A 14,186-nucleotide genomic window follows, 5' to 3' on the forward strand; every position below is an offset into this window, starting at 1 on the left:
ACACAGTCACATAGCACATCATAATCAGGTCCAACTCTGGCAAGATATTTCAACTTTAAACATTCAAGCATGAGCACTGAATAAGCTACTCTGTCAGCAGCAGTATTAATAAAATTTGGCATCAAAATACTTTAGCCATGGAGCATTAAAGTATAAATACACTTCAAGTCACAATACAGTATTTTTCTTGTGCACTTTTGCAATGCTGCTGTGCTTATTTTCAGAACTCTATGATGCTAGAATGGGTGTTGTGCGAGTGCTGGATTTTGAGTTACTTTCCTTCACAATTCAAATATCTTGTTTCCTTTGCCAAGGACTCAGTTCTCCACCAAACAAAAGAATGCATCTATTGTTAGCCCTCCCTCCTTACAAATCCCTAGGATTTTCCAGCCCTGCCCACTGGTGGGATCTTCCAGCCCCACTGAAGTCAACAGGCTTTTGGCTGGCTCGCCGCCAAAAATCCTGGCCCTCATGTGGGCATTTGAGGGTCCATAACAGATGGTTTTAGTCTGAAGCCGATGCCAATATTGCTCTGGGCTGCCAAGAAGAGAAGTTCCTTTTGATTTTTCTGATCCTCAACTGATGTGAAACATCAGAGTAAGGGGCTGGAGCAGAATTTCAATTGTTTCTGTTTCTCACCTGGAAAATAGGTAACTGACAATTGAAAATCAGGGTAACTCCTTAGCCCGCCTACTGCTGCCCAAGGCCTGCCTGTTGCAATTTGTATGTAGGCTTGTAAATTGGCAAACAGTCCACCTACCTGAAACAGATGGAAGGTTGCTTAAAACCTGGAATACATTTCTTGGATGCAAATGAGTGGCCTGCCTCTCTCTCGCTTGCCTGTCAGCTGCATCAGTGTGGTGCTAACTGATTTCCCACCCTCCCAGATCTAGCAAAGTCCAACAGTGTGATCATTCCCCTCAGTTTTCACACTTTGCTTCAGCATGGACCATAGTTGAGATCAGGGGCTCAATGGAAAATTCAGATTTTGTACCTATCTTTTGTGCAAGAAACATTTTAATAATACTCAACTTGCAGGTGTTTCTTTTAAAGGGGAAAATCAGGAGCAGTATTACAAGGCTGACTTGTACTTTCTGGCAGCCCAGAGCAATAATGGGAATGGTTTAGATGCAAAGCTGCCTGTCCTCTCAGCTGTAGAGAAATGTGGCTTGTAGAGGGATTTTAGAGGGATGAAACAATAGGTAAGATGGCTGTGGTCAAGTGAGGGAACAAAAACTGCACTTTCCAGCCTACCCATAACATAAGTACATGCAATTACTGAATTAAGGTCACAAATATGATTTCTGTGAGCCTTGCTTTCAGTACATCATTACTAACCTTGGAAACTAACCAAAAAACAAAAGTGAGGCCTGAATATTCTTTGGATACATCTCATTATATTCTAAACATTACACTTTAATTGTTCACAACATACAGTAGTGGGTCAAATCTGACCCATCAGATCGGTGTAAGGAAGTCCACATCAACCAGCTCAATTGTCCTTCTTTATTCCTGAAGATATCTCAATAACATATGTTGGTTCAGTAGTTTCAACAGCCTAATAAATCATGAATTAACATTCTCATATAATCATTTCTGGAAGCATTATCTCCCATAGGGGCTGGGGATGCAGATAAGATACATTGGCAAAAGGAAAAAATAAAATGAAAGTGAAAGGCCATTCTAAATTGAATCTATCGGTAGGACTTGTATTAGTATTTGCTGTTCTCTACAATGAGTATCGCATCTTGAATGTACCACTATGAGAGGTACCTGGTGGAAGCTAGGCATAGGAGGAGCATGGCCAATTGCCTATTCAGTTTCTGATGTACTCAGTCACCGGTTAAATAAATTTAATCATGTGTTTACCTTTGAAGGATACCATATTCGTGTTTCTGAGGTCAAAATAGTTGTGCACGTCACCTCTACTTGCTACATCATGGAAAAATAAGCTTCACGTCAAACTCAATGACATAACAATCAAATATTCTATTTCAAAGCACATATACGTTTTCAGCCACATTCATAAGTGCAGAACTGCGTCTTCAGTGCAAACAATGCAATTGCTTTAATGGAAGCAAGGCAAGCAAATATTCAGAAGTTTCAGTTGCCGGTTAATGAAAGTATACTGTATAGTACCCTACTACTCCAGTACTGCACCAATGAACTAAATATGATTTTGTGTAAGAACAGTCTATTTCACAATTAACTAATAGTTAGAATATTGGCCAACATTATCTAGCATACTGTTATTTTTCTGCCATAGTACCTTTACAGCAAACATCAATAACGTGCTATTCATCATCACATTGTTGCAGAGCTAGCCAGTGAGCATTAACTCCTAAAAGGGGCCTGTTTCTTAAGAATGCCTTTGGATCTAAAGGGATTTATTTAGGTACAAATATTTCTTTGTTGGAACAGATACTCTGGAGTGAATTAAAACAAAAGTGATATTCTAAATTTTAATTTGCTCTTTGCCCAATATTCCAGCAAACAATCCGTGACAGTATACAGCAGCCTTCTGATGTGAAGAGAGGAACAGTGCATTAATAAGTTTACAATCAAGATTTTCCCTCAGCATTTCTCCTCATTGCATGTGGAACACTTCTGCATTTGGATTCTTGACCAGCCAGGTACCAAAACCATGATGTACCAGAGATGATTTCAGGAAAGCTTTGGCTTCTTGATATGATTTTGCCATCATCTGGAAGGAATGAAAAATTGAAGGAGATAAAAAGAATATGAATGCTGGAAATCTGAAGTAAAAACAGAAAGTGCTAAAAAGGCACAGCAAGTCAATCAGCACCTGATAGGGGAAAAACCCATCATCATAATTAAACATCAGATGAAAGGTCATATGCAAAATATTAACTTCGCTTTTCCTTTTACACACTGATTGTCCTGCTGTGTGTTCCCAACATTTTTAATGAAAAATTCGCAAATGCCTTGCAGCAGCAGCAGTGCTTTTTCAACCAAATAAACATTTAAAAACAGTTAATTAAAATCTCTAATCTGTTTCTTTAAAGTATGTTGAATATCCAACATAATAACAATCAGTAAAGGCGCGCGAGGAGACAAGTGACTACGCTGAGTGAGATGGAGGCTGAGTGAGTAGCGAATTAGGTTCATGTGGGAATTCGGTGCATGGGGGAAAGAGGTATGGGATACATAGGAATTATTCTAAGTTAATTAGTGAGTAATCAAATTAACTAAATAACATAAGTAACAATGCAGGACAGGTGTTATGTTGCAGCTGTGGAATGTGGGTATTTTTGGATGCCGAGGCAATCCAGAACAAACATCTACAGAAAGTGTAAGCAGCTAGAGGAATTCTAGATCAGGATTACTGGCTTGGAAGCCGAAATACAGACACTGTGCAACATAAGGGAGGGGGAGAAATAGCTAGGCACACTGTTCATGAAGGTGGTCATGCCTCTTAGAATAGGGCTGTCTGTTTTGGTCAGCAGTGAGGGACAGGAGGATGTGACCATGAGTGAGGCAGGTAACGGGACCGAGCAGACAGTAGCGGAGGAGCCTCAGACTTTGCAACTGTCAAACAGATTTGAGGTGCTCACAACCTGTTTGGACGAAAGTGAGGTCTGCAAGGTAGGTGAGCAGGCTAGGCATGGCACCATGGTATAGGAAGCCATTCAAGTAGAGAAGCAAACAGGAATGTAGTGGTAGTAGGGGGCAGTATAGTGAGGGGTATTGACACTCATCTCTGCGGCAAAGAACAAAATTACAGAAGGCTGCGAAGCTTGCCTGGTGCTAGGGTTCGGGGCATCTGCTCAGAGCTGGAGGGGAACTTGCAGTGGGAGGGGGAGGATCTAGTCATCACAGTCCATGTAGGTACCAATGACATAGGCAAGACAAGGAAGGAGGTTCTGCATAGTCAGTATGAGGAACTAGGCACCAAATTAAGAAGCAGAACCTCAAAAGTACTAATCTCTGGATTATTCCCTGAGCCACGTGCAAACTGGCATAGGGCAAATAAGATTAGAGAAATGAATACATGGCTCAAAGGCTGGTGTGGGAGAAGTGGGTTTTGGCTTGTGGGGCACTGGCACCGGTACTGGGGAAAGTGGGGGCTTGACTGCTGGGATGGTCTACACCTGAACCATGCTGGGGTGAGTGTTCATGTGAATTGCATAACTAGGGAAGTAGAGAGGGCTTGAAACTAAACAAGTGGATGAGGGATCAAGCTTGGGTAGATGTGACAAATCAAGGGGTAGATTTCAAGATTTCAGGCAGGAGACCATAATAGTAAAATGGGAAATGAGAAGGGACAGAGATAAAATGTAAGAATACAGCAATAGTCAAGACTAGATGTTACAAAAAAAAGACAAAACTAAAGGCTCTGTATCTGAGTGCACGTAGCATTCATAACAAAGTAAATAAATTGATGGCACACGTTGAAGTAATTAGATATGATCTGATAGCCATTACGGATACATAGCTGCAAAATGACAAGGATTGGGTCCTGAATATTGAAGGGAATATGACATTCAAGAATAGGTAAAGGTGGAGTAGCAGCACTGTTGATCAAGCATAGCAATGGTGCAATAGTCGGAGATGATCTTGGTTCAGGAGACCAGGATATAAAATCGGTTTGGGTGGAGATGAGGAATAGAAGTAGTCACTAGTGGGAGTGGTCTACAGGCCCCCTAACAGTAACCACAATTTAGGACAAAGTATACAAGAAGAAATACTGGGTGCTTGTGATAAAGGGACAGCAATAATCAAGGGTGATTCTAATCTACATATAAACTGGAAAAATCAGATTTACAGTAGTAGCCTGGATGAGGAGTTCATATAATACTTTCAAGATAGTTTTTTTTAGAGCAGCACATTCTGGAACCAACCACAGAGTAGGCTATATTGGTCTTGCTATTGTGCAATGTGATAGGATTAATGGCCTCAGAATGAAGGCACCCTCTTAGTTAGCAGCGACCACATTATGATTGAATTTTACATCCAGTTTGAAAGGGAGAAGAAAAGGCCTAAGGCTAGTATTCTAAACTTAAATAAGGGCAACTATGTGGGCATGAAAGCTAGCTGAAATGAACTGGGATGCCTAGCTGGAGGATAGATCCATAGAGAAGCAGTGGCAGACATTTAAGGGGATATTTCAAAATATTCCTACTATCAAGTAAAATTCTAAAGAGTGGACCCACCATCCGTGGTTAACTAAAGTAGTTAAGGAAAGCATATAAGGAAACTTAAGGAAAAAGCATATAAATGCCCAAAGATGAGTGGCAGGTCACATGATTGGTAAGACTATAAAGGACAGCAGAGAATTACTAAAAGGCTAATCAGGAGCAAGGAAGAGTATGAGAGGAAGCTAATTAGAAATGTAAAAACGGATAGCAGGGGTTTCTACAGGCATTCAAAAAGGAAAAGTGTAAAGCGAGTGTTGGCCCTTTAGAGAATGGCAATGGGGAGTTAATCGTAGCCGATAAGGAAATGGCGAGTGAAATGAACAAATATTTTGCTTCAGTCTTCACTATAGAGGATACAAAAAACATTCCAGGAATAGCTGTAAATCAGGAGATGGAAGGGTGAAATTATAATCACTAGTGATGTGGTATCGAGCAAACTGATGGAGCCATGGGCTGACAAGTCTCCGGGTCCTGATGGACTTCATCCTAAGGTCTTAAAAGAGGTGACTAATGAGGTAGCAGATGTGTTGGTGTTAATTTTCCAAAATTCGCTAGGTTCTGGACAGGTTCCATCAGACTGGAAAGTAGCAACTATAGCCTTTCTATTCAAGAAGGAAAGGGGGCAGTAAACAGGAAACTGCAGGCCAGTTAACTTGACGGCTGTCATTGGGAAGGTGTTAGAATCGATCATTGAGGTTATAGCTGGGCAGTTAGAGAAACTCAGGGTAATCGGGAAGAGTCAGCATGGTTTTGTGAAGCAAAATTATACTTACCCAATTTATTGGAGTTCCATGAAGGAGTAACATGCATTGTGGTTAAAGGGGAGCCTTCAGACGTGCTGTACTTGGATTTCTGCACAGCATTTGATAAGGTGCCACATCAAAGGTTATTGTTGAAAAGCTCACGGTGCAGGGGGTAACATATCAGCATGGATAGAAGATTGGCTGGCTGGAAAAAACAGAGGCCAGAATCTTCGGGTCGGCGTGCGAGGACGGGCCCGCTCGCTGACGCGTAAAATGACGCGCGGTGACATCGGGCATGCGTCCCGGTGTCACAGCGCGTCATTCCAATTTTCAGTCCGGCGGGCACGCACCAGAGTCCGCTGCGCTCCCATTGATCTGTCAAAGGCCTATTAAGGCCATTCAAATATCAGTTAAAATACTTAACAACCTTAAGGTTGGCAGGCAGGCGAAGAGCCCAGGCGGCCTTTGCATTTATCCTTTATGGTCGCTGCTAACAAGGGGGGTGCCTTCATTCTGAGGTCATTAATCCTGTCACATTACACAATAGCAAGTCCAATATAGCCTGCTCTGTGGTTGGTTCCTGAATGTGCTGCTCTAAAAAAAAACTATCTTGATAGCTTTATATGAGAGTATGCAAAAATGGGTCTTTTTCTTATTGGCAGGATGTGATGAGTAGAGTCCTGTAAGGGTCTGTGCTGGGGCCTCAACTTCTTACAATTTATATCAATGACTTAGAAGTGTTTATAAATTGAATAAAACTTTTTATTAAAGTTCATTGGCATGTCCCAGCTCATGTGACACTGTTGCACAAGGGGACGTTTTACAATTTTCTTTATTAAAATTTTTGACAATCAAACTAATCATCCTGAGGTAGCTCTGCGCCTCAGGAAGATTTCTGCGCGCATGCGCGAAAGAGCACAGGCCCCGACTCAGCCTACTCCCCCCACCTGCACAGGGAGCGCACAGCGCTTCCAGGTGCGTGTCATGCTGGGTGGGCCTTAATTGGCTCGCCCACCCAAAATGGCAGCGCGCAGCCGATCGCAGATCACAGAGGGAATGCAAAAATGGGTCATTTTCTTATTGGCAGGATGTGACGAGTGGAGTCCCGTAAGGGTCTGTGCTGGGGCCTCAACTTCTTACAATTTATATCAATGACTTAGATGAGACGAGTGAAGGCATGGTAGCTAAATTTGCAGATGACACAAAGATAGATAGGAAAGTATGCTGTGAAGAGGACATAAGGAGGTTGCAGACAGATATAGTTAGGCTGATTGAGTGGGCAAAAATCCGGCAGATGGAGTATAATATCGGAAAATGTGAAGTTGTTCACCTTGGCAGGAGGAATAAAGAAGCAGAATATTACTTAAACGGAGAACGGCTGCAGAACTCAGGGGTGTAGAGGGATCTAGATGTTCTACTGCATGAGTCACAAAAAGTTAGTATGCAGGTGCAAAAAGTAATTAAGGCGGCTAATGAAATCCTATCCTTGAACATAGTAAGGATGTTACGCTTCAGTTACACAGGGCACTGGTAAGACCACATCTCAAGTATTATGTGCAGTTTTGGTCTCCTTTTTTAAGGAAGGATGTAAATACGTTGGAGGCTGTTCAGAGGAGGTTTACTAGATTGATACATGGAATGAGCGGGTTGTCTTATGAGGTAAGGTTAGATAGACTGGGCTCGTTTCCACTGGAGTTTAGAAAGGTGAGGGGTGACTTGATTGAAGTATATAAGATCCTGAACAGTATTGACAAGGTGGACGTGGAAAGGATGGGGGCGAGTCCAGAACTAGGGGGCATGGTTTTAAAATTAGGGGTTGCCCTTTTAGAACACAGATGAGGAGAAATTTTTTCTCTCAGAGAGTTGTGTGGCTTTGAAACTCTCTGCCTCAGAAGGCAGTGGAGACGGGGTCACTGAATATTTTTAAGGCGGAGGTAGATAGATTCTTGTTAGGCAAGGGAATCAAAGATTATTGGGGGTAGATGGGAATGTGGAATTCGAAGCACAAGCAGATCAGCTGTGATCTTAATGAATGGCTGAGCAGGCTTGAGGGGCCGAATGGCCTACTTCTGCTCCTGTTTCGTATCTTTGTAAGATGCACAGCAAACCAATCTACAATGACATCCAAATGAATAGACAGTCCCAAAAAATGGGACCTGCAAAAAACACTTTTGATCATCACAAATGACTTGCACTGCAATAGATACAAACTGCATCTTGAAACTAGAGACATGGAAATCAAACAAAAACCTTTGATGCACCAAGTGTGCCAATAAGTACAAGATGGTAGCGGGTGAAAAAACAATTTTTTTGCAATGGAGATCTCGTTAGCCAACCTGAAAAGCAGCAGAGAAACTGCTCCATCTCCGGAACTGAACACACAAAAACTGGGAACTGTCGGTCACGGGCCTTGAAATTGCACCAAGGCAGGGTGACGTGGAAATAGGCGGTCTTAGGCATGGCACGAATAGGAGGTCGGAAGCTCATCTTGGGATCAAAAGTGACACCAAGGTTGCAAACAGACTGTTACAGAGAGAGGGATAGAATCTAGAGTGGTAACCTGAAACAATCTAATAGAATGACATTTTTCTGAACAAACATAGCTAGTGTAAATTTGACTGTGAGATGTGTCCGTAACCAGAAGGTAACTTTACCTTTGCTGCATGATATGTTGGAACCGTAGACAAATCTTCTCTATTTGCTTCTTTTGCAACAAGATAGAAGCGACTCAGCATGGCAGCCTTGCATAAGCGACTGGTCATGGAGTTGCCACTTTTAAATGGTGAGCTTAAAAACACAACAAATGCCACTTTTTCAAAAGGACAATAAAATAGTAAAACCAGCAACTAAACACTGCTTCTAAGTTTAATATTCAAAATGAGTTTTTTCAGTAGGTAAAAAAGAATTAATCATATTCATATAAGTTCTTCTCAGTGGAAATCTTCATATTATGGCCCAAACTCATGCAGAGAAGGCTGAACTGGATTTTTAACTTCATTCTTCAGAATGCACTGCCAGTGGCTGGAAATGATGGTGTGTACCTGGAACCTCCTAAACATTGTACCCAATGGTCTATTTCCTTAATCAGAAACAAAAGGATAGTGAAAGAAACAAAGCAAATGACAAAGAGGAAAATAGGGTAAATTAGAGTCAAATTGGAGACAGAAAGAGAAATAGAGGGAAAGATTGAAGGCAAAAAAAAGACAGAAGGAAAAATAAGAAAAAAAATAAAAAGAACAAGCAGAAGGCGACGACAACAACATTGCAACCCAGGCTTTTAAAGGGATTTTTTTATAATGGTCTTGAATAATGAGTCAATGGCGGAGAAGGTGTATGAAAATGATTACCTTCTGACATTAACAGGAATGTGGATTGTAAGACTGACATAAAAATACAGGCAAGGCAGACAAATTTCACTACCTACTGGAGTGAGACTCCACAGCTTAACTTGTTCCCTTTCTGGCCTCAAAAGTGGGAAATCTAAAGACAAAAATTCAGACAATAGAGCCATATAGTAATTTGGGTAAAGACAAGCAGAGTGGGATAGCAAGGAACAAATTAATGATAATTGTGCACCAGCAAATAAGGTCCATGAAAAGACGAGGTTAAAAAACAAAATTATAGGTTCTTTATCTGAATGCACAAAGCATTCATAACAAGATAGATGAACTAGAGATAAATAGAGACAAATAGAGATAAATGGATTTGATACAATTGCCATTACAGAGACATGGTTAGAAGGTGGCCAAGGTTGGGCAATAAATATTCCAAGGCACATATTTCAAAAAAGAAAGGCAGAATAGAAAAGGAGAAGCAGACCTGATAATAAAGGTTGATATAGGGACAGCAGTATACAAGAATCCTGGTTCAAAAGAACAGGAAGTTGAATCAGTATGGGTGCAGATTAGGAATAATAAAGGTCAGAAAATGCTGGTGGGCATTGGTCATAAGCCCCCCCCCCAACAGTAGCTTTTTCTTTCTTAGTGATCTGTCGAACAGTATAATAGGAGTTGGTAACAAAGTCAATGCAATAATCGTGGGGGACTTTAAGTTTCATATAGATTGGACGAGTCAAATTGACAAAGCTAGTCTGGAACGCCTTCTACAAATTCATCTTTGCGACAGCTTCCTAGGATAATACATTGTGGAACAAACTAGGAACAAGAGCTATTTTAGATCTAGTATTTCTTAGGATATGAAATAGTTAATAATCAACAAGTCATTAAGTTAGTAATCACAGGTTAATTGGTTAAGACATCACTGGGTGCATATAAAGGGGAAAACAGGTGATGATCTGGGGATGAAGTTTTATGCGAGCTGTAACAAAGCTCTGTCTGAAAGTAGTAAAGACTTGGTTTCTTTTTTCTTAGCAACTAGCCATTGGATTTTCACAGTATTGTGTAATGAGGCAGGGTTAAGTACTAATCTCATAGTAAATGATCCTCCAGAGAAAAGCTGATCATAACACAATTGAATTCCATCCTGTTTGTGAGAGCAACATATTCAAATCTTAAACTTAAAATAAAATACATACATTTGAGGGAAGAGCTGATTGAGGTTGATTGGGTAGGCTGAAAGGTATGGCAGTAAATAAGCAGAGAAAACAAAAGAAGTGATTCAAAATTTTTAACAAAAATGTTTATTTAAAAAATTAAAAACTCAGCAAGCAAGGTCTATCTGTGGCTTACTAAGGAAGTTAAGGATAGTATTAGATTGAAAGAAAGGGCTTGAAATATTGTGAAGAATAATAGTAAGCCTGAAGATTGAGAGAATTTCAGAAAATAGCTAAGGGAGACCAAAAAGTTGATGAAAAGGGGAAAAATAAAACGAGAGTAAGTAAGCTAGCCAGGAATATAAAAATGGATTGGACGAGCTTTTACAAGTATACAAAGAGAGTAGCTATAGTAAAAGTTGGTCCCTTAAAGGTAGGGACAGGAGAAATTACCATAGAGAATGGAGAAATAGCAGAGCGTTGAACAAATATGTTGTCTGTCTTCATAGGTAGAGGACACAAAGTAAGTTGCCAAGATGGTAGCAAAGGAGCTAATAAGAGTGAGTAAATTAAATTATCAACAGAGCAACTTAAACTAAAAGCCAACAAAACGCCAGCACCGGATGGGCTACATCCTAGGGTCCTAAAAGAGGCAGCTGCAGAGATAGTGGATATCCTGGTTATGATTTTCCAAAATTCCCTAGATTCTACAACAATCCTAGCAGACTGGAAGCTAATAAATGCAATATTGCTATTCAAGAAAGGAGGGAAAGAGAAACCCGGGAACTATTTGTCAGTTAGCCTGACATCAGTCGTCAGAAAAATGTTGAAATCTATTATTAAGGAAATCTTAATTAACAATGCACTTAGAAAATCACAGTATGATCAGACAGTCAATATGATTTTATGAAAGGGAAATCATGTTTGACAAATGTATTAGTGTTTTGGAGGATGCAACTAGTCAGGTAGATAAAGGAGAGCCAGTAGATGTAGCATACTTGGATTTCTAAAAGACACGTGGATAAGATGTCAAATAACAGGTTATGCACAAGTTAGGTTCATGAAGTTGAGGGTCATATATTAGGTTAAAGGGCAGGAAGCAGACAGTAGGGATAAACAGGACATTTTCAAGTTGGCAGGCTGGAATGCTGCAAGGATCAGTGCTGGGGTCTCTATTTACAATCTATATTAATGATTTAGACGAAGAGACCGAGAATAACTTGTCTAAATTTGTTGATACAAAAGCTAGGTGGAAATGTAAATTGTGAGGGGGACACAAAGAGGCAAAGAGATAATAGGCAGGTTAAGTGAGTGGTCAACAAGGTGGCAGATGGAGTATGATGTGCAGAAGTGCAAGGTTATTCACTTTGGTAGTCATAGCAAAGCAGAATATTTTTTAAAAGGCATGAAACTTCTAAAGGTTAGTGTTCAGGGAGTCTTGGGTGTACTTGTACAAGGAACACAGAGTTTGCATAGAGATATGGCAAGCAATTAGGAAGGCAAATGGCGTGATGGCGTTTATTGCAAGAAGGCAGGAACACAAGAACAAGGAAGTCTTGTTATAATTCTTTAGGACTTTGGTGAGACTAAACCTGGAGGACAGTACAGAGTTTCAGTTTCCAGAAGGATATACTTGCTGGAGAGGTGGATTGCACAGGTTCACTATATTGGTTCCTGGGATGACAATGGTTCCTGGGGTGACAAGGTTGTCCTATGATGAGAGACTGAGTAAATTTGGCCTAAATGTTTTAGTGGAGAAGAATGAGAGGTGATCTCATTGAAACACACAAGATTCTGAAAGGTTTTGACATAGTAGGCAATGAGAGTTTATTTCCCTGGCTGGGGAATTGAGAACATGGTGGCACAGTTTCAGGATAAAAGGGTGATCATTTAGGATTGAAAAAAGGAATTTCTTCACTTAAGAGGTTTGTAAATTTAGGAAATTCTCTATCCCAGAGGGTTGTGAATACTTCATTGTTGAGTATATTCAAGGCTGGGATAGACAGATTTTTCTCTTTCTTATGTTTTAATTGTCACTAAGATTGAGCTCACCTCATCTATAAAACCCACCTCCTGCTCTCTTGACCCTATTCCCACTAAACTGGCCGCCCAGCTTCCCCGCCTGGTCCCAATACTAGCTGATGTTAAGTTTTCTCTCTTTAGATACTGTCCCTCTCCTTTAAATCTGCCCACCATCACACCTCTCCTCAAAAAAAAAAATCCTTGACCCCACCATCCTTGCAAACTATTGCTCCATTGCCAACATCCCTTTTCTCTTCGAAGTCCTTGAATGTGTTGTCACCTCCCAAATCAGTGCCCATCTTTCCTGGAACTTCAAATTTGAATCCCTCTAATCAGGTTTAAGCTGAAGCCAAGGTACTGAATAAGTTCTTATTAGAGTCACAAATGGCTTCCTATGTGACTGTGACAAACATAAACTATTCCTTCTAGTCTGAGCTGCAGTCTTTGATGTGGCTGACCATATCATCCCCCGCCAAAACCTCTCCACTGTCATCCAGCTGGATGGGACTGCTCTTACCTGGTTTCATCCTTATCTAAGTGTACCAGGGGAATCACTTTCAATGGCTTCTACTCATGTTCCTGTTACCTCTGACGTCCTCCAAGGATCAATCCTTGGTCCCTTCCTATTTTACATCTAAATACTGCACCTGTATGCCTCATCTGAAAGCACGTTATTTTTTGAAATGTCCTAGCTTTACCTCACCACAACCTGCCTCGATTCCTCCACTGTTGTTTAAATTATCAGACTGCTTTTTCTGGCATAAGTAGTGGATGAACAGATAATTTCTGCCAATTAATTATTGGGAAGACAAAGGCCATCATCTTCCATCCCCATTCCAAACTCTTTTCCCTAGCTACTGATTCCATCCCTCTTTCTGGCAACAGTCTAAGATTAAAGCCGACTGTTTGCAACATTGGTGCCATACTTGACCCTGAAATGAACTTAGTGTCATCACTAAGACTGCTTATTTCCACCTCGGTAACATCACCCAACCTCTGCTCATCTGCTGCTGAAAAGCACATCCATGCCGTTGTCACCTTTAGGCTTGACTATTCAAAAATAACCTTGGCTGGCCTCTCACATTCTTCTCTCTGTAAAACTTGCCGTCATCTAAAACTCTGCTTCCTGTATTCTTATTTGCACCAAGGCCCATTTATCCATCATCCTTGTGCTCGCTGATCACCAGTCAATCCTCACCTCGATTTTGAAATTCACGTCCTCGTTTTCAACTGCATCCATGGTCTCACTTCTCCCCATCTCTGTAGTTTCCTCCAGCCCCACAACCCTCTGAAGTAGCTGCTCTCATTTAATTCTTACCTCTTGAATATCCCTGATTTTAATTGCTCTACAATTGGTGGTTGTACCTTCAGTTGCTTAGGCCCTAAGATCTGGAATTCCCTCCTTAAACCTCTCCATCTCTAACTCTCTTTACTACTTTAAGAGGCTTCTTAAAACCTACTTCCTTGACCAAGCTTTTGGCCATCTGCCATAATATCAACAGAAAACGTTGGAAAAACTCAGCAGGTCTGACAGTATCTGTGGAGAGTGAAACAGAGTTAACGTTTCGAGAAATGTGATTAAATTTATACTGTTTAAGGCGGATGGAACAGGAAAAGCTGGATCACCTGACTCAGGTCCAGCTTCACTTGCTCCACCCCCCTTAAACAGTATAAATTTCATCACGTTTCTACTTCTCTTTAGCTCTAAAGGGTCATATGGACTCGAAACGTCAACTCTGTTTCTCTCTCCACAGATGCTGTCAGACCTAC

The 14,186-nt window shown here is 40.9% G+C and overlaps 1 protein-coding gene across 1 annotated transcript in view; it reads right to left on the reverse strand.

Annotated features, from left to right (window-relative positions):
* Positions 1–2,455: 2,455 nt before the first annotated feature.
* The window catches only part of adad1 (adenosine deaminase domain containing 1 (testis-specific)), a 116,725-nt gene continuing 104,994 nt past the window's right edge, over positions 2,456–14,186 (reverse strand). The window contains exons 11-12 of the mRNA XM_078540026.1: positions 8,557–8,689; positions 2,456–2,704 (exon numbers count right to left, since the gene is read on the reverse strand). Of these exons, the coding sequence (XP_078396152.1) occupies positions 2,588–2,704; positions 8,557–8,689 (250 nt within the window). The 3' untranslated portion in view covers positions 2,456–2,587. The remainder of the gene's footprint in view (positions 2,705–8,556; positions 8,690–14,186) is intronic.

The sequence above is a fragment of the Cetorhinus maximus genome, chromosome 1, assembly GCF_964194155.1.
Source record: "Cetorhinus maximus chromosome 1, sCetMax3.hap1.1, whole genome shotgun sequence".
Taxonomy (NCBI): Eukaryota; Metazoa; Chordata; class Chondrichthyes; order Lamniformes; family Cetorhinidae; genus Cetorhinus; species Cetorhinus maximus.